This window comes from Chelmon rostratus, chromosome 23 (assembly GCF_017976325.1).
Source record: "Chelmon rostratus isolate fCheRos1 chromosome 23, fCheRos1.pri, whole genome shotgun sequence".
NCBI lineage: Eukaryota > Metazoa > Chordata > Actinopteri > Chaetodontiformes > Chaetodontidae > Chelmon > Chelmon rostratus.
The window spans coordinates 1,656,429-1,676,533 of NC_055680.1; the positions used below are offsets into that span (position 1 = coordinate 1,656,429).

At 41.5% G+C, this 20,105-nt stretch overlaps 1 protein-coding gene across 1 annotated transcript; it reads left to right on the top strand.

Annotated features, from left to right (window-relative positions):
- The first annotated feature begins 5,636 nt into the window (after positions 1-5,636).
- Positions 5,637-8,596, top strand: LOC121626725. Its single transcript, XM_041965392.1, has 6 exons — positions 5,637-5,768; positions 5,934-6,278; positions 6,392-6,433; positions 6,550-6,663; positions 6,789-6,823; positions 7,757-8,596. The coding sequence occupies exons 1-6, from the start codon at positions 5,723-5,725 to the stop codon at positions 7,862-7,864; spliced, it is 690 nt and encodes a 229-aa protein (XP_041821326.1). The 5' UTR covers positions 5,637-5,722; the 3' UTR covers positions 7,865-8,596.
- The last annotated feature ends 11,509 nt before the right edge of the window (positions 8,597-20,105 follow it).

Sequence of the window (20,105 nt, forward strand, 5' to 3'; positions counted from 1 at the left end):
GTTTGAACTCTTTCGTTCCTTCTTAATATAGAAACAAGCACTTTCAGTTGCTTGATGCCTTCTAAAGTTTGAAAAACATCAAAACTATAAAGAACAACTTTCTCACTCTTTCCTGTGAAGTTTTTCTTCTCCAGTTAATGTCCAACACACTGAGGTCAGTATCCAGTATTTTAAGTGTCTATAAAAATGATGAAATGTTCTGTCTATTGAGGCCAAGTTCCAATGACTTGATGACAGAGGTAAAGGGCTTTAGGAGGGCCTGCTGACAATATTCCATTCATCTGGTTTTCCCACAGTTCATATGTCAGTGATAATGACTTGAATAAATATGTGAAGCCTTTTCTACTCTCATAGTTTTCCCATGTTCCACCAAGTGGATTCATACACTGACGATGTTAATATATGAATGGAGTGAATGAGAAGGTGTGTCATGTGACAGCACGTCACACTGACTTCAGCCACTAGAGGTCAGGAGTGCAGAGTTTGAAAGTGGTTTGATGATGTTTCTTGAATTGACAGTCTGCTCTTATTTGAGTGATGTTGAAGTCATGTTCTCATGTCTCCTGAGCTCTGGAGGCTGAAACTGGTGGAACACATTTTCAGTCAGCTGTCTAGTCCCTGCAAATCTTTCCTGGGAACATGAGAATAGAAAAGATGGACAAACAATGTGGAACAGTTTCAAGTGATGAACAATATCCAACATGAACAATAGGAAACATGTGTTTGAAACATTGGGTTGGGGTTGGGGAGGGTTAGACCCTCCTAAAGACCTTTCATTCTCTTCTAAAGACTTCAACACAGACAAAGTCATGATAACATGACACAGAAAGTTCATTCAAGTGCATTTTATTCATTCCTGAGTAGCAGCAGTCCTAGGATTTGTTGTAGCTCGTGTATAATATTTGAAGATTAATTTTATTTATAATAATATAATATCAATCAATCACAAACAAAATGTAGCCATTTTTTCAAAGAAGGTGAGAAATTGTTGCAGGATTTGTTGGTGACGTTGTTTTTCCGCTTCTTTTTCCAGCAAGTCCAGCAGCCCCTCAGTGTCTCCAGCTGTTCTCAGCTGTTGGAGGCTGGGTTGTTTCAGCTGAGCGTGGTGAGGCTGGACTGGAGGGGCTTGGGAGGGAGGAGCACTCTGAGGGATCTGGAGAGGAGCACGAGGAAACATCTTGGGAGAATGGTGAGGTTTCACATGCATGAAGCAATGAGGACAGGACGACGTATGTTGCAGGAGTTTCCTCCACCCATCACTTCCACACCCAGTGGGCGGCTTCTTGCTTCCTGTTACAAACAATGGCATGTCAGAAATGTGTTCATCATCCTCAACAGCCATGTTTCCATTCAGTAAGACTGAAGCATTAAGCTTGGATTTCTTTTTCAGGTTCCCACAGACGTGCTGATGTTGGTGTTGACGTGGTCTTAATGTGGCGGAGCCTCCACACAAACATGCAGACTGAGTGACAGAGGGCAGAGGGAGGGTGTAGTCTCTCTCTCTGCTTGTGTGGCACCGTCAGTTCCTCCTCGGTTTCCTTTGATTATTTGATGCATTTTCCAACACGAACCTGCCATTCTGAGCCCACATGCACACCTACAGTACTGTCACTACTGATGGACACATGTCAGACCTTCTGATGTTCTCTTGTGTAAATACTTCACTGACTTTTCTTCAATGAATGACTTTATTTCATCTTTGAAACAGTGTGTCTCCCGTTCTCCCTCGTGGCCTGAAGAGCCTGGTTGTGACAAATGGCCCTTTCTAAACACTTTGTGACAGTCGGCAGTGAGTTTATGACAAACTTGTTGGAGGCTTCATGAAGGTATTTTTCCTCTGTAGTATCTCATCATCTTCTCATTTCCAGGTGACTGTCTGTGCTGCTCATGAATGAAGCTGTTGGCCTGTTAGAGCTGCTGTCTGCTCTTGTCATGTTCCTCTTATTTTCTCTGTTCACTTTCATCCACTGAAACTAAAAGTGGGCTCGAGAACTATGAATGTTTTTGAAAAATGCTTTCAGTATTTTGACATTGAATGAAATCTTATGTGCTGTCAGAGCTGTATCACAAGAAGAGCCGTGAAGGAAAAGTTCACAATCATCATTTGTGATGGATTCAAGGTGATTGAGGCCCAATAATAAAATGAAGTGGACTGAAGCGCCACCTGCTGGTTGTTCAGTTCCTACAGACACATGACTGAAAAGTCTGTTGGACAGACAAAGTGGTGAAGCTCAGTGTCAAGAAAACAACAGAGAGCATTTTCCATGTGCATCACTCTGTTCAACGAGAAATAAAATACTGTTAACCTGGACAAGATGACTCGACTCCAAAAACTACACACAAGTGATTTGAAATAGAGGCGAAACTCAAAATGTCTTGTTCATTAATAAACACACGGTACTCTACATTTAATAAAATGATATTTAGATTTTCTATGTTTCTGCTTCAAGTCATTTATCATTTAATGATTTTCTTGTTTGACAAACTCAGCAGGAGAGATGAGTGACTGTAAATGTTTTTATTGACAGAACCTGGGCTCTGATGCCCTGAACACCGCAGCGCCGACTTTCCATCTGAAAGGAAAAAGCAGCCGAAGGCCTCCATCAGAGGAGCAGCTGGAGTCGTGTGTTGTGTTTGCTGCCACCAGAGAGACTCAGGAAACATGTTGAACGACAGCTCAGAGAGGAAATGTTGCTTCATCACTTCATGCTGTCGGCCTTTTGTTTGGGTGGCAGTCAGACTTGCCATCACTGTAAAAAATCCAGTTTTGTAATAAACGTTGTATATTCATACAAACTGTGCTTTCTCTGCTTCAATGTTGATTCTACTTTGGAACCAAACTCTCTTTGTCAGCTGTTTGATCTGAATGTGAGAGCAGAAGAACATGATTGTGTTTCATGGAAGAGGAGCCTCGAGGACGCTGACGAAGGGTTTCCAGTGAGAGTTAGTGAGTGAAGATCATGTCTCTGGTGTGACAGGAAGCAGCACAGTGTGGTCTGAGCACGACTGAGGTGAAAACCATCAAGTCCTAAAGGGCAGCAGTGAAGAACTGCTGACTCACAAGTTTCCTGATTCAAGATTCAAAGGTTAATTTCTTATAAAGAAACAGTGTTTAGTGGCATAAAAAGACCTCTGTGGAAAAAACAGGTGTAACACCTGTCCATGTAGCTACATAATCTGCTTATATTGGTCCTGGGTACTGTTACCTGTACTTTAAACTTAATACTTACAACCTGTGATCCTTTATTTTGACTCTAAAATAGCTGGCAGTGCCTCCAATTAGACTTAAGAAAGCAGAATCAGAATATAAACCTCTTATTAAGTTTTGATCCTTGTATTTTGATCTCGTTTTTCTGTTTTTATAGATAGATAGATCGATATACTTTAATTTATCCCAAGTTGGTAAATTGCAGTGCAGCAGCAGCAGCATTACACACAGTGAAATAAGTGAAAATGTCACAGCCCAGCCCTAATCTGTCCTGCAATCTAATATGCAGGGTTGGCCCTGCATATTCTGGCCCACTTTTCCCCTGTGGCCCTGCCCTCTGGTGACATTGGTCTGAACCTACACCACACCACCTGCGACCAATCACCTACCACGGCCCGGCTACAGCTGCTTCCACTCTGCTCATCAGCCACGGCTTTAAAACTAAGCCAAGGACTGTGGTCAGCGCTAGATTGTTGTTTGCCACTCTGAAGTGAACTCTGCTCCTGGTGCCCATGCTCAAGCCTTGCTTTGCCTGTTTTTGCCTTATTGTGACCCTTCTTGCCTCGTGAGTTTTTCTTTGTTATTTGAAGCTTTTTGGAGCTGTTTTTGAGTTTTTGCCACGTGAGCCTTTTTCTGTTTTTTTGGGACATTTCTGCCTCTTTTCTTTGCTTGTGTTTTTGGCCTTTTTTGGAACTGCCATGTGAGCCTTGCCTATGTTTTTGTTTTTTGTGAAGATTTGCTTGATCATTTATTGCCTGCCGGTATTCTGAACTCTGCCTGTCCTTGACTCTGAGATTTTGCCCACGCCCTCTGTGCCTCTGCCTGTATATTGCCTGTGCTTCAAACTCTGCCTGCCATTGACTCTGATTCTCTGCCTCATCCCTGTCGACGCCTTTGCCTGAATAAACTACTTTTTGATTGACTTTTTGTCTTTGGTCTGCTCCTGGGTCCCCTAGCCTTGTTCAGCCATTCCACCCTGACAGAAAAATTGTGAAATAAGACTATAAAGAACAAACTATACAGAATAAAATATCAAAATAGCGAGCAGTAAAAAATTATATACATAATAATAAAATAGCAAACAGTAGTAATGAAAAGTAATGCACAAAAAAGAATATTGACAGCAAATGGCAGTGTGTAGAAAATAAAGTGTACCGTGACTGTAACTATAACACAGTGAAAGAAGTGAAAATTTGTGAACTAGGACTATAAAGAACAAACTATAATAAAATATCGAAAGTAGCAAACAGTAGTGATAGGAAGTATTGTACAAAAGAGATGATTTCCTGTATCTGTCCCTTCGACAGCGGAGCTGTAGCAGCCTGTGGGAGAAGGTGCTCCGCTGTCTGTCCACTGTGTGAGTTAGAGTCAGTAAGTACCAACATAAATTACCAGGTAATAAACTATGACCCAACAATTTACTTTAAATACAAAACCCTCAAAAGGTTTTTATTTAACCAGGAAGACTATAATATAATATATTTAATAATATAGTTGAGGGTTCCTTTAAAAAAATAAACAGAAATTAGGCATCATAAATATTACACAGGCTAAGAGAAAAGAAATTCAGTGTGGGGGTGGGCAGTGCAGAGCATTTACTGAGAGGACAGAGGTCCGCCTTGAATTTGCTTGTTTTGTCCCATCAGCTGTGGAGACTCGTGTTGTTTATGATGACAGACTCAGGAAGCAACTGGAGCTGCAGCTCAGAGTAGAACTGATGCTTCGTCATATTCATGTGCTGCTGGGATTTTTGTCTGTTTATTGGAATAAATACCACACAGTCTCTTTGTTCATGTGTTGCTGCATCAACAGGGACTCATGTGTCCACAGCTGATTCTCATGCCACTGGAGAAGCAACTGAAAGGGCTTCAGAAGAAGTAGAGGATGGTCCAGACGTCTGATAAGACATGCTGCTGGGTGTCAGGAGGACAGATCTGAGCATCAACAAGATGTTTTATTCAATCCAACTCAAAAGTGCAGGATGAATGAATCCTTTCACAACATTAATATATGGAGCTGGTCCTCAATAGATGATCAGAGGACACAAGATATGACTGAAAAGCTTCAGAATGAACCCAAACACAGCACCAAAAGATTGTTGCATGAAGCATAAAAATAAGACGCCACAGGGGCCCCGCTGGGTTTTCCTGTCATGCTTCATGTTGCACCAGACTGCTGTGGATTAGGTGAGGATGCTTTTAATGATGGCTGCACAAAACTGGACACCTGAAGAGATTTGCTGACATCTGAAATTCTTTGTGGAATCTTTGGTGTGAAAATGCATCTGAACCAGACGTGATGTGATGTTGTCTGGAATCTTGAACTATCCTATGAAGTCATGCATCAGTTTCTGGTTTTGGTAGTTAGCTGGGGCTTGAATATATCTAAAGGCACTGCTTTGCGTTTGCAGGTGAGGGTGAAAAACCACCCAACACCCAACATTTCCTCTCAGACAGCTTTCAGTAGGAGCTCAGTGATGCAAACTCTCCTCGCAGAGACACGACTAAACGCACAATGAGGAGCCTCGCTTTGCTAACAGCTTTCCTTCTCTGCAGACTCAGTAAGTTCTGGCTCTTCATTATTCTCAGCACCACTTCATGAGTAAGAAACCAGAATGTAAGCGTGCAGATTAGAGCTGAGTGAGCTGTCTTGTGGCCTTATTACAGTCACTGCTGCATTCAGCTCTCAGGGATGAATCCCTCGTCATCTCTGCTCTTTCTTTCAGGCTGGATCTCTGTGTGGGGATCTGAGTCTCAGACTGTGGAGGCTCGGCCCGATGAAGAAGTCACACTGCTGTGCTCCAACATTTCCGTCCATCCGACTCAGACAGACTGGTTCAGGCTGAGCGGCAGAACCAAACCCCACTGCATCTCCTCTATGTACACGTCTGATGGCAAAGCTTCACTCTGTGACGGAATTCAAAACGGAAAATTTCAAATGAGCTCCAACGGCAGCTCAGTTTTTCTGAAAATCCAGCCAGTGGATTTCTCTGACTCTGGACTGTATTTCTGTGGATTTTACATCGGCGGACACACGGTCATTGTCACTGCAACGCATTTAAACGTTCAAGGTAAGATTACAGTCAAGCCTCTTTTCTCATCATCTGTGGCAGACGTGTGAAAACAGCATAAAGACGAAGAAACAAACACGTGTCCACTGATTTCATCCTAATCTGTTTTAAAGGTGATGGTGAATCTGATGATGAAGTGGATTTTAACAGTGAAAGTAAGCTTCTCCTTTCCTCTCTGAAGACTTTTTTCATTGTGAAAGTTACCACAGAGCCATCCATTTCAATGTGAAACATGTTTAAAGCCAGAGAGTCTAACAAAGCCTTTTTCTAGTCGAGGAGCCTGTTGGATTGACAAACCTCATGAGTGTGAGCCTGGTCGCTCTGACTGTTCTCCTCACTGTAGTCATCATTGTTCTGGCTGGTAAAATCAGGAAACTTCAGACAGGTACAGCAGATTGATCATTTGATGCACATCTTCTTGTAACTTGTGTCAACGTGATGGACAAATCCAAAGCAAAGCCTGAGCTCAGTAATAATGAACTAATCAGACTTTTATCTTTTGCCCTTTAGCTGTGAATGAAGAAGCACAGTCAGAGAGAAACAAGGTGAGGCCACCATTAACAGACATGAACTGTGTGTCATGCTTGTAAAGTTACATTTAAACACATGATCAGTCTGGTGATGATGTTTGTCCCGAGCTGCTGGCATCAAACAGCAAATTCAACTTTCCAAGTTAGTTATTCTTCAGCTCAAAGAATAACTGCTTTTCTCCTCAGAATGACTGATTTCATTAGTATTTGCTTTACTTCAAATGTGAGCAAATGCTGGTTGTAGTCGCACGTTGTCTTTCTTCCCAACAGTGATTTTCCCACTTAAACACATGAAAATGCTCCACCAGAAAATATCCTGTCACAAGAGAAAATTGAGCGTTTCTGCCACGTTGCTGCGTTCACAACTCTGATTCCAAAGAAGCTAAAAACAAAATGCAAGAAGTCATTTGCAAATGAACAGTTACTGACAACAGGAAGTGTTCCTGAGCCCATGTTGTAACATCCTTTATAAAATCATGTGTCCTGACTTGGTTGAAAGTGTAGCTGCATCAAATTCAGAATATTAAGTGAATCAAATTCAATGGAGCTGATGAGGTCAAATATGAAATATGTTGTCTTTGGACTGTTTTCAACTGAGTAGAAGTCAAAAAGGATGAGCAAATGTTTTACACAGCATCCCAACAGGGTTGTAGTTGTTTGTACACTGACAGAAAGCTTCATTTAGAATTCAGATATAAGCTCTGTCAGGTGGAGTCGTTTCAGTTCTGTTAATGAGCTTTTGTCAAGTCTGGCCTCTTGTTGTTTCAGCAGCCTTAGTTTGAATGATGTGATCCAGTTTTATTTGTTTGAATTCAACAGAGCTGGGGCTCCAGAAAAAAACTCGTTTTAGCATTTAAATCAGACTCGGCTAAAGTTTTCTTTGTGGTCCAGAGAAACTCAGCCTCAGTGTTTATGAGAGTGTGTGACTCTAAATATTGTGATTTACAGAATCTGCGCTCCGATAATGTGAAGTTCCTTCCAAAGACAACAAGAAGCAGGAGGCCTGCGTCAGAGGGAGGAGTGGAGACTCACGTTATTTATGCTGCCTGCAGATAAACTGCAGCTCTGTGCAGAACTTCTGCTTCATCACATGAATCTGCTGTTCTGCTTTTCTGTGTGGACACGGCTGTGTGGTCTTGTACCCCCTCCATCTTCCACTGTGGCCAAACACTGTGTGCAGAGCGGAAGCCACAGGAAGACTGGCCTTCAGCTCTCTGCAGTGAAACCACAAGCAACAAAAGCTGCACTGCTTCTCCACCGTCACTTTACGTCTTTCTCTGAAAATGTGAAGATGGTGTAACCCGAGTGTCACCTTCTTTACTGACCAGTTTTCTCACACTCGTTTCGTTCTTTCTCCTTCACACATCAGCAGCCTGCTTGCAGAAAAGATGCTTTGTGCAGCCAGATGACCGAGAGTTCTTCCTTAAACTGAGATACCTGCAGTACAGCTCAACACATACTGAACCTGAGAAAACATCTGGATTGCACTGGGGGCCAGTTGCTTTGCAGCTCAGTGATTTCATGTTGTAGGTTGTCAGACACATCAGCTGGTTCCACATTAAACAGCTTGTAGCAAATATGTTCAGTTCCTTTTGTTTCCTTTTCATGTCCTGAAAGCTCTCACCAAACAGCTGAAGGAGTTTTCACACTCAGCAGCATATTCAGATGTCAGCAGCAGTTACCTGCCTGCTCCTCGTCCGGATCAACTCGGCTCAACTCCCTGTGAACATTATCCAAATTCATCTGACAATAAATCCCTTTTACCGCTCAGATGCTCCTTCGTCTGTGTTCTGCTTTTTGAGTTCAGTCATTTATCTCAGACTTCAACAGTAGCAGCTTTTGTTCATGCAGAGCAGTAAAATCCTGTTTCCAGCTGCCACAGCTTTTTTTTTTTTTTTTTTTTTTAACTAAAAGGCTAACCAGGCCAGACTGGTGATCATTGCTTGCACTGATCTTTGTGCTGCCATGAGAATAGAACACTATGTGTGAGAGCTACGGTCGGTTACTGTGAGGAGAAACCCACCTTCCTCTTTAAACCTCCCTCCTGGAGTTCAGTCGTTTGAAGCTTCATTGCAGTGAGACAATCAAACACACAGTGATGAGCTTTAATGTGATACCAGCTGGACTTCTCTGCAGCCTCTCACAAAACCCAGACATTTCACACACTTTCCTGTCCTGATTCAGCTGCTCCCAGTCCTGATTCAGGTGTTTCCAGTCCTGATTCAGGGCATCTTCTAATGCAACTCACGGTCCAGCACATGTTTTGAGTGTTGCTGTCTCCCTTATCCACAGGAGAAATCAGATTTTTATAATAACGTTCCAGTGTTCATGCAAAGTTTACAACTTTTTGTTAATGAGATGAGTTTGTTGCTTCTTTATTTCTCCCTTTTCTTTACAAAATCATCCTTTCACTTCGCCCTTTGGACTCAGATGATTTCTGGTATGAGATAGTGGAGGAGAGAGTGAGGTCCACATCACTTGTTTTGACAGGAAGAGACAGCAGGGGAGTCTGAGCACAACTGAGATGAAAATCATGATGCTTCTGAAGTCACAAATGTATCAGTCTAGGAAATAAAAGTAAACACTGACCTGATCTCAGTCACAAAGAGAAAAAGTGATACATGTGTACAGATATTTTGGAGAAAACAAAGTGTAGAGAGAACCAGCAGGCAACAAATTGCAACCACAGGACGGCTGGTTTCCAGCCATGACCACACACATCAAAGACGGAGCAGGTGCAGCTAAAACAACGCTGCTTAAAAAGCCACCAGTGTTTCACTCCTCCACCCATCACAGCACATATTCCCATCAATGGGAAATAATATCCTCCATCTAGACTGTAGAATACTGTCAGGCATCAACATGCTAACTTCTGTCTCAGCTTGAGTACTTTGTCATTCAGTCAAACACTTGAAAACATCTCTCAGCTCTCTTATGAGGTCAAGTTATGTGAATCCTTTTCTTCTTCCATTGATCTTTGTTCATAGCACTGTGTGCACCACAGTGGAAACTTTGAAATGAGATCCAACGTCTCCACTGTCTTTCTCAAACAAGTGGATTTATCTGACGCTGGACTGTATTTCTGTGGATTTTACACAGACGGACGTCCAGATTTCACTGGAATATATTTAAAAATTAAAGGTGAGATTATTATTTTCTGTCTTTTGGTTCTCATTATGTCTTTTTCTGCTTTTATTGAAAAATCTTTTTCTTATTTACACATTTTACTAAATGTGTCAGATCATCAGATGTTTGAAGGTGAAACAGTTCAGCTAAATTCAGTTTTGTCCATTTTGAGTCTCAAGTCTCTAAAGGGAAGAAGAGTCTAACTGATCTTTCTTGTAGACGAGTCTGACTGTTTTCCTTGTCATGCTCATCGTTGGTCTGATTGTTAAAAGCAGTAAACTTCAGACAGGTACTTTCTCACAGCTTCCATGTCCATCTTATATTTGGTTTTGTTGCTGGTGGAAATGCTCTTAAAGTTTTGTCAATATGCTGGAAAAATGCAAAACTCCTGTTTGAGCAGAGACAGCGATCAATGAACTGATCAGATGTTTTGTTTCTGTCACTTAGCTGGTGAAGAAGAACAGAGTCCAGAGCAATGAGAGGTGAGTCCAATTATCGTTTGATACGGTCTGATAACAGACAGCCACGACTGTATTGTATCAGCTAATATTAGCTGCCCAGAAATGTTGCTGTATTTGTATATGTGCATACGTACTGTATGGATTTATTTGCATTGAGTGTTTATGAGCCTCCTGTGTGTCTCCTTTTCATAGTTTGTCCATTCGAGAGCACTAATGAATTTATTTTCCAGATGCAAAAGTGCTGCTGACAATAAATCCTTCCTAAAGAATGAATTTAAGGGCATCTTACCTTTACTCGGACTAAAGCAAAAAGAAGAGAGCTGGAGTCAAATGTTATTTATTCTTCCACCAGATAGACTCAGGAGGCAGCTGGAACTGATGCTGTATCATATCAGGCTTTGGATGCCTTGTTGGTGAAAGAAATAATCACTTTTGCCAAACTTTGAAGTTTGTAATAAAGATCTGATGTTCATTCATTTGATTGCGTCTTCCTGCTGCAGACCTTTAATTCTCAGTATTGGCATATGGTTGGTGTTTGATGGAGGAGCCAGTGAGGACAATGATGGCTGTCCAGGTTGTCTTATAATGAGAGACAGATGGACGTCTGCAGCAGTGGAGGAAGGAGTGAGGCTCACATCACTTGCTTGACAGGAAGAGACAGCACAGTGTGGTCTGAACACAACTGAGGTGTAAATCATGAGGCCTGTTCGCTTTCTGATAAAACACTGTGAGAGGAAACAGTGAATACTGGCTGACCTTCTTGTGTAACAGGAAATAAAAACCTTCTCAAGACATTTCTGAAAAGGCTTTGAAAAAACATCAGAGTGTAAATGACATGGAAGTGATGTCCCAGCATGCTTCACTGCTATCTGTCATTTCACTGTGCTAACAAACAGCGCTGTGTCTGCTCTCTGCATCGTAACCACACACAACAAAGGCCTCCATGCTTCCAAAGAAAAACAACACTTCTCCAAAACACAGAAACAAATGAGATTTCTGGGCTGTGTTTAAGGATGAAATCAGCGTGTGCATTATGTTCACTCGTCTCACAGAGCGTCGCTGCTCCTCCTGTCAAAGATCACAGCTGACACTTCAAACTCAGCCTCAAGCCTTTATGTCGTACATGTGAGCAACAGGTTGAAGCACAAAATAGCAGCACACCTCTTTGTGGCGAGCACCTCCTCGGAGCGCAGCTGAGTTACCGACACAGAGCTTAAAAAGCGTCATGTTGAAGCTCACCATCTTCCTGGTTGGTCAGCTGCCAGTGCGGAACAGAAACCACAACAGCGTGAGGTGAATCAGGTTTTATAGTTTACTGTTCTTTTGTTTTAGGTGGAAACTTGTGATATTTCTGCTGCCAGCAGAGACACAGAGAATGGTTCAGAGCTTTATCAACATGATCTGCTGCTGTGCTCTTTTGTGGCTGGAAATGCCAAATAATCAAATGACTAAACCTGCCTCTTTCCACTCTCATGTCTCTCTCACTGTCTCACTCTCCATCTGGATCATTTTATCTGACTTTGGTGACTGTCCAGACAGACAATAGACAGATGAAGGTGTGCAGCAGCAGAGCAGCGAGTGAGGAACACATCACTTGTTGGACAGGAAGAGACAGCACAGTGTGGTTTGATCACACTGAAAAAGGTCTGAAATGAAGGAGCGACTGTTAAAACACTGACAAGTTGAACACAGCTTCTTTTCCGTCTGTGCTAAAAGGCCAGAAGACGACTCTGTGACTCTGAGGTGAGAAGATTTATAACATGTGAAGAGAACAAAGTGATTTTCTTATATCACAGCATCTCGTTGAGGATTATCATGTCAATGACCCAACCTGTTGCTGACAGCAGTCCACAGCAGTCTGATGACGAAATCAACTAGATAGATAGATAGATAGATAGATAGATAGATAGATAGATAGATAGATAGATAGATAGATAGATAGATAGATAGATAGATAGATTTTATTTAATTTCAGTTTCAATTTAATTTTCTATTCTTTTATTCTTTTTTTTTATTCTACCGACAGACTTACTATCTGTATGTAATGCCTCGGCAAATCTGCTGATCTGTTTTGTTCACTGGTGTTTGGTCTTGTCTTACACTTCCTGTTTTAGTTTGTAACCCTTACTCTCCTCTTGTTTCAGACCCTGACTCCCTGATGTGTTTCCCGCCTGTCTGATTGTCTGCCCCGCCTTGATTGTTTCCACCTGTTCATTGTTACCTCATGTGTATACGTAGTCTGCGTCTCCCCTTGTCCTGTGCCAGATTGTCTTGTGTCCCTTGTCCAAGCCAAGCCTAGCTCTGTATTATATCCCTGTCTAGCCGTGAGTGTTAGTTGATTCAAGTTTCTAGTTTGCACATTTTTGGAATTCTTGCGCCTTTTGTTCTCGTCTATTGTAATCAAGTCTTTTTGTTGTACTTTGAATGACTGAGTGCCTTTTGTTTGTTACTTTGTGAACGTCAGTCCTGTTTTTGCCAGATCCTTGTGTCTGTTTTTTTGTTAATAAATACTGCCTCGTGTTTTTGAACCTTGCCTGGGTGAACTGAGTTATTTGAGTCATTTGAGTCCTGAAAACCCGCGAGCCCAACCGGCCATGAGACTGTACTTATTTCTGTCCGACACCTGAATTTCCTCTCTGTCTCATTCACACAACATCGTTCAGTTTATTATTATTTAGATCATTTCTAGAAGTTAATAAATTAGCAAAAAATGCAGATTTTGATGTCATGCTTAGAAAGCTGGCAGTATAGTTCATTCAATAGTGTGAATGAATGAATGAATGAAGTAAGTCCATCACAATGACATTTAAGGTTATGAAACTGTGGCAGAGAATGAAACAGACAGAAGACAAAGCTTGAGAGAGGCGACGAGATCCAGAAACTCCAGAGCTCTTGAGTCAGAGTGGTCATCGACATGAAATTAAAATCACTAAGTAAAATTTCCTCCACCTGTACAGCACAGGGACTGAAGCCCTTTGAAAAAAGCTGCCCGACTCCACCACTGCTGGACGTTTTGTGGCTTAGAAAGACGTCCCCAGGCCACTCTGTCCTCCACTGCCTTTCATTGTCAGTGTCGCTGTGAGTCTCCTGGACAAAAACCACATCTAGCTTTTTTTCTACCAGTTCGAAAAGAGAAGCTCTTTTCACATCACTTCTGGCTCCATTGATGTTCAAAGAGCCTATTTTTAAATGACACATAGGAAAAGAAAAGAGAGTCACTACAGCAAAAACACATACGAGTAGTATGTGGACGGACATTTTGGATTTATACGTCATCTTCAGTTAACTGAGCTCTGACTTTGGTCACAATTGTCTTCAGCCGGTAAACCTCCTGTTCACTGAACGCATCGTTCCTCTTCCTCAGCTGAGTCACAGACCTGACGAAACCTCTCAGATCAGGGAGATAAAGCTCAGGTTTAACGGCTCTCTGGCCTTTAGTTTCCTGCAGGAATGTCTTCACTGTACACTGTGCTGCATGTTTCCACTGTTTTATCTGTCTGCTTATCAAAATGAATCCTTGAATAACGATGGTCCTCGTTGCTTGTTGGACTCTCACAGACCTTTCATACAGGAGACCTGCAAAATCTATTCCAGTCATTTCAAATGGTGGGGATTCTGTGACTCGGTCTCTGGGTAATGGAGGTGTAACTTGCTGAGCTGGTTTCACCTTTAACCTCCTCTGCAGATTTAACAATGTGAGACCAGCTGCGTAACTAGCTGTCTCCCCTTTAAAACCCAGTATCTCTCCCTCATTTGAACTAGAGTATCCCTGACCCCAGAATGCATCGCTCTCTCGTGACATCTGTGATTTGTAGGCAGCACATATGGGTGTTGCTCCCTGAAACTAAAATCTCTTGATGTTCTGACCAGATATCAGCTGACAGATTTCTTGGCTGAAACTCTGCTCTTGTGTCATCTTCACCCAGTACACTGCTACAGTGAGCTCCTCTGAAGTTAGCTCTCCCTCAATCTTTGCATTTGCTTTGCCCTTTAAATATCCAGTAGTCCATTTAAATCAAACACAAACTCATCTTTCTCTGATCTCCATACTAATCCTAACACTTCCAGCACAAGTGTCTGTTTCTGTTGTGTGCTCCACTTGGCTCTCAGATCTGGTGAATTTTTCACCCACTTGTACAGGTTCATGTACAGAATCTCCTTTGTTGTTATGGAAACTGAAAGGGCTTCATTAATATTACTTGAGTTTGAGATAAAATCATCAGAGAAAAGAAGGAGGGGAAGTTAGATCAGCATTTTCGAAGTTAAACCAAAGGTTTTCAAATGATCGTGGAACCATTTTTAATGGGTCACGGATGTGAGTGTGGGCATGAAAAGAAGGAGGGGTGAAATATCACACTTTTTACTGTCAAGATGCTCTGTTTTTTGTAGGTTATGATACAGAAACAGATGCCGAGAACCTCAGGGAAAAACACTGTTCTTTATAATGAAACCTTCTTATCAGCATGTCTTTTAAGATGCACTGACGATTCCTGAAGCACGTCAAATGTGTTTGTTTTATTGTTTTTTCAGGGTGAAATATACCTTTTTTTGCAATGCAAAACCTATTGAACAATGTTTTATTGAAAAAAATCACTTAAGAAAGGTGTTAAAACAGTAATTTAGACAATTAAAGCTGTAAAATATTGTGCAAATGTTAGTCCATAAATAAAAGTTTAAAAAGTTTTTTAAAATGAACTTTAAAAGCCATTGATTTTAGGTGAGATTTTTCAGTTTGAAGTAAAACTTACAAAGAAGGAGAGAGTAAAATTCAATGACCATATTAATAATCAACATTAAATTACCTGAGGTGTGCGAGTAAAATAAACTGATATCCGTTTACTTGATGATCGCCCTTGCTGAATTTATCCAAGTGCAAAAAACTATCCAAAGTTTTCTTAAGTAAGTAAATAACACTCCAACTTTTTTTCAGTGTACCAACACTTTTAAATGTCACTACTAACATGTCGGGCTATATCTTGTTAGTTTAGTGGGCATAAAAACAAAGTGCAGTTTGCAGTTTTAGGTGGGTTATGTTCTGGACAGTTTCTTGGCAGTTTCTTATAGTGAAGCATCTTGATTCAATTAGTCAGTTAGATATAAATACTTTACTGACATATAACCATCGTTTCAACAGCATTTCAGTTACTCTTCTTTCAAGTGTAGGCTTGTTGAGACTTGCTTGACACCGATTATATTCATTTAAATACCTAGAAACAACAAATATGTAGCACAGCTATCTTTCAAGAAAAGAAACAAAATATATAAATATATAGATTAGATATTTATTATTTAGATATATAGATATTTTTGTCATGTAAATCAGCAAAACGGTGCTCATCAATAAAGACTTAAGTGAGTAGAAGATGTAAGATTGAAGTTGAGTTTTATTTTATTATTATTATTATTTATTTTAGAAGTCTGGAAAACAAAGTAAAGTTTGAGAGAAAAGTGCTCGCTGGATTGCTGGAAGTGTAGAATAACACCCCTGTTTGACAGAGAAAAGATCTTCAGGAAGATACCAAGTTTATTTCCTCTCTGGAGTCGTGGTGCACTGTTCTACTGTGCAGCAACACCTGCACAGCCTTCATGGAAGTCATCAGAAGAAAACTTTCCTGCATCCTCACCACAAAGTTCAGTGTCAGAAGTTTGCAAAGGGACATTTCAACAAGCCTGATGCATTTTGGAAACAAGTCCTGTGGACTGCAACATTTTTTTGGACTGAATTAGTCGACGGGCAAACCGGAGCACCCGGAGAAAACCCCACAGCTGAAAGAAGAAGGAAGGAAGGAAGGAAGCAGGGCTGGGAGTGGAAACTCACGTCCTCCTCCTTCCTTCCTTTGACTTTGATGTTTGCAGCCCTAACAGTCTCGTTTCGCAGCTTGTTGTCCAGCCCTCCAGCGTCTGACCTTCCTCCTATCTGCGCATCATTCTTGTCATATGCAGAGGATAATTTCCCAGTTTGGGATCAATAAAGTGAATAAAATAAAAAAAAAGAAAGAAAGAATGAAATTAAATTATATTCTGGAACTCTTGAGTGAGCGAAGAGACTGTTGCTCTCTGATCTTATTCTGAATTTCCTGCACTTCCTGAGTGAGGGCAGCGTTCTCGTCCTTGAGCTCATCCAACTCGGCTTTGTTCTGTTGATACTGATCGAGACAGGGTTTCACCTTTTCGTAATCTTTTTCCAACTCTCGGATTCTGCATCGGAGGATGTGATTGTGGCGCCTCCTTTCCTTTTTTTCAGCATTCACTGATGCATACTTAATCTTCATCTCTTGTTCGTTGGCAAGCTTTTTGGTCACATCCTCTAGCTGATGTTCCCTGTCATTGATGAGGCAGAGCAAGGTTAGGTTCTTCTCCTGCGTTGTTTGAATTTTCTTCTTCAAGTCATTTTGCCTGAATATTTTCTGCTTGAGGTCCTGAACCGTGTGCTTGAGCTTCTTCCACTGCTGGCTCAAGGTTTTGTTTTTAGTCTGTGTCTTCTTGTATTCACTCTCCAAGGCTTGATGGTCCTTTATTTGCCCCTCTACTTCCACAGTTTCTTGCTCGAGACTCTCACAGTTTTGGGTCATGATTTGTGTTTCTTCTTCAACAAGCCTACAATTTTCCTCTAATTCTACCTGATGCTTGAGTTTAATGTGCAGCTTGCGAACTTTGTTATGAAGGTCTTTGTTTAAATCGCTGACTACTTTTTTCCTAGCTGTTAGCCATTGATATCTCCCTTCTAGGTCCAGACAGTTAAACTGTCTGCCGTCTTCTTGTTGATCCAAGAACATATTGTGCAGCTCTGAGGCGTCTATTTCCTCAGGAGCTAAACAAATGTTGTCAAGAAGACTTTCTGTGTCTTCTCTGCCTTTCAGCCACTGATCCATCTGACCTTGATTTTTTGTCTACCTCCAAATAAATGAAAAATGTGTATGTGTACGTATGTGTACGTTTATAGTAAATTCAATAAAGCAAGTTGTTCTACGGTTGTCAATGAGATAATACGCACTGGAGTGTAACCTGATCTGTGTATCATACAAACGTGTGCTTTCATGTGTGACGTCACTCGCTCAGTGACAGCACAATCCAACGGATAATCTTAGCTCCGCCCCCAAAATCAGATTGACATCACCTACCTGCTACAGGGGCGTGGCTACAGACGGCGCAGCCACAATGGAGCCCCTATCACAAGCAGGCCCACCTTTTAGCAAGCAGACCCCAAGCAGAGCTCTGGTGGAAATGCTTCAAATCTCTTCCATTCACAATTTCCTAACCTTGCCTTTATTTTTACTATTTTTACTATTTTTTAGGGACGTGCTGACGTGCTGAGGTAAGCCTATTGTCCCATTTCCTGTTTCCGGTTGCTGCGTCAGTAGCTGTACACTCCTGCTGCTCACGCTCGTCTGAGGTGAAACTGCGTGAATGCTCTTTTGTCACAGCGGTTAATCCCCCGCTATTTAAACTAACGTTAGTTCTGCTCAAGCACTCACAAGTCTATCTCTCTAGCGACCGTATTATAATCTCACTTATTCACACACTTGTTCGGTCTGCCAGTCACATTAGCCTAGCCTAGCAGCTAGCGATGGCTTCTCTGGTACATGACAAACACACTGGTACATGTAAGAAATGTAGTTTGTTTGCTGTGCTGGAGGCGAGACTTAGTGAATTGGAAACGCGGCTCCGCGTGAGCGGCTCCGTGAGCTGCACCTGTTCACTTTGACTGCTCCAAAGGTTTCAAATCACCATTCATTACTGATGTTAGAATAATAAAACACTTGATACAATATGATGCTGTGCAGTTTAAAAGCAGCTCAATTCATAAGGAAAGTAATAGAGAGGGTAATCTCTCCCATTATTCATCTGTCCCACTACCAGATGTCTGACGCTCATTTATTAATACAAACTCATTGATTTTTGTCTCTCAGTGTGTGTATATGTGGTATTTTTTGTATCATGAAATACATTTTAGATATAACAGATTTAAAATGAATTATTACAGATTTTTAATAGTTTAAACTTTTGCTTCGCTTGTTCCAGGCCACAGTATTTAATATTCATATATTTAGTTTTCTTTGGGGAAGTCCTTGTCTCTGTCTTTTATTATCTGTCCTTGTTGGATCTAGTTGTGTTTCTGGGTCTGTAAAGTTAAAGGGTCATTGCTATTTAAAGCTCCGAGGCCTCACCACGGCCCGGCCAAGCCGAGAAGATCAAAGCTGACAAGGTGTGCCAAACCATTCCACGCTTTGTTGATGAGAAAGTGTCTTTAACGTTCACACTGTGATTTGAAAGGAACTGTTCCACAGTTTGGGAAACTGCTTATTTGCTTGTGTAATCAGAGGCTTTCCCTGAGGATGCTCTCTGTAATGCACAAACAGCTGCTGTGTCTGTCTGAAGTCTGCTGCGCTGCCACATCGTGATGGACAGAGGCCATGTGATGTTTCTTCCATCTCATTTCTTTGAGGAGGAGGAAAAATGTGAATGTGCGCTAAAAGGTGAGCAATGGAGAACCAGGGGAAAAGTGTCAAAGAGTGTGTTGTCTGTCCTCACCACCACATGTTTGTGTTTCAACAGTGGGGCAAAGTGATTCAGCACTTTCAGCACCGTGGACAGCTCCAGGCACTTGATGTGGACAGATGGAGGCTGTGGCCACTTTCCTCCCTCAGCCTGAGACTGACACATTCCTCTCCATAAGACATGAAGACAAAGTTCAATCCATTCCTCAAACGTTTGCTCTTGTGTTTTAGGTTTTTTTTCAGCCTATAAACTCTTGAGATCCAGAGTATTATTCTTCTGTTCGCCTCATGCAAACCACATCAACATGGAGAGAAATGCAAAGTGGAGGAAAAACTTCATCCTTCACTGCCAGCCAATATTTTCTGTTTATTCATTGTTTTCTGACTTAGTGTGTGTTTTTTCCTGCATTGTATTGTAATAAAACTTTAAATGACTATAAATACACTTTAAAACCTGTCTTTCGCACTGTGTGTTCATACAATGGTAAACATTGTGAATGTTATTGTGTTGCAGTATCTGAGCTGGTCAGGGGTTGATTTGAGGAGAGATGGCGGGGGGGGTTTCATCCTCTCCGATGGAAAACTTGACCACATTCATTCCCCTTTTTAAATAAAGCTTGAAAAATAAGATACTTCATCTTACAGGCTTTGAATGAGGGTTGCCAGATTTACATTTTGGTAAAACCAGTTTCAGCACAGACAAGTAGATTTGATGGAGTCTGAGTAATGTCAGTGTAACTCAGCTGTTTTGGTGTCATTCAACACAAAGATATTTTCAGTGTCACCACAGTTATTGAATGAATAATGTTGAGGCTTTATGACAGCAACTAAAAAACAAAAACAGTAAAAAGACAAAAGCTGACAACAGCTGATCAAGGGAAACAAATGCTCTTCTTTGTGCTAATCTTGTAGGGAACTTGATTGGTCCCTTGTCTGCAGCACAGCTGATCACAGTGTTTCCTGGACTTCTGGGATTGTACCACCTGGCAGCAAGGTAGTAGAAAAAATAAGCGAGCACAGTCAGTAAGTTAAGAGGCCACATCAGTCACTGATTCAGAGTTTCTTCCAGCTTCAGATCGTCTGACTGGCGTTTGTGGCGTTCACTGACTTGCCAGCTTTCTCCAGATGTTTCATGAAGCAACAGCTGCTTTTTCTGAGCTCTACTAGACCAAACTAAAGATAACAGAGGATGTTCTGCAGTGAAGCAGCGAC

What these genes read in the sequence shown, in the direction of transcription:
- LOC121626725 (XM_041965392.1), top strand. Translation starts at nt 5,723, where the DNA reads ATGAGGAGCCTCGCTTTGCTAACAGCTTTCCTTCTCTGCAGACTCA. An exon ending in AGTGGATTTTAACAGTGAAA is followed by an intron (nt 6,434 to 6,549) that starts GTAAGCTTCTCC and finishes GCCTTTTTCTAG; the next exon opens with TCGAGGAGCCTGTTGGATTG. An exon ending in CACAGTCAGAGAGAAACAAG is followed by an intron (nt 6,824 to 7,756) that starts GTGAGGCCACCA and finishes TGTGATTTACAG; the next exon opens with AATCTGCGCTCCGATAATGT.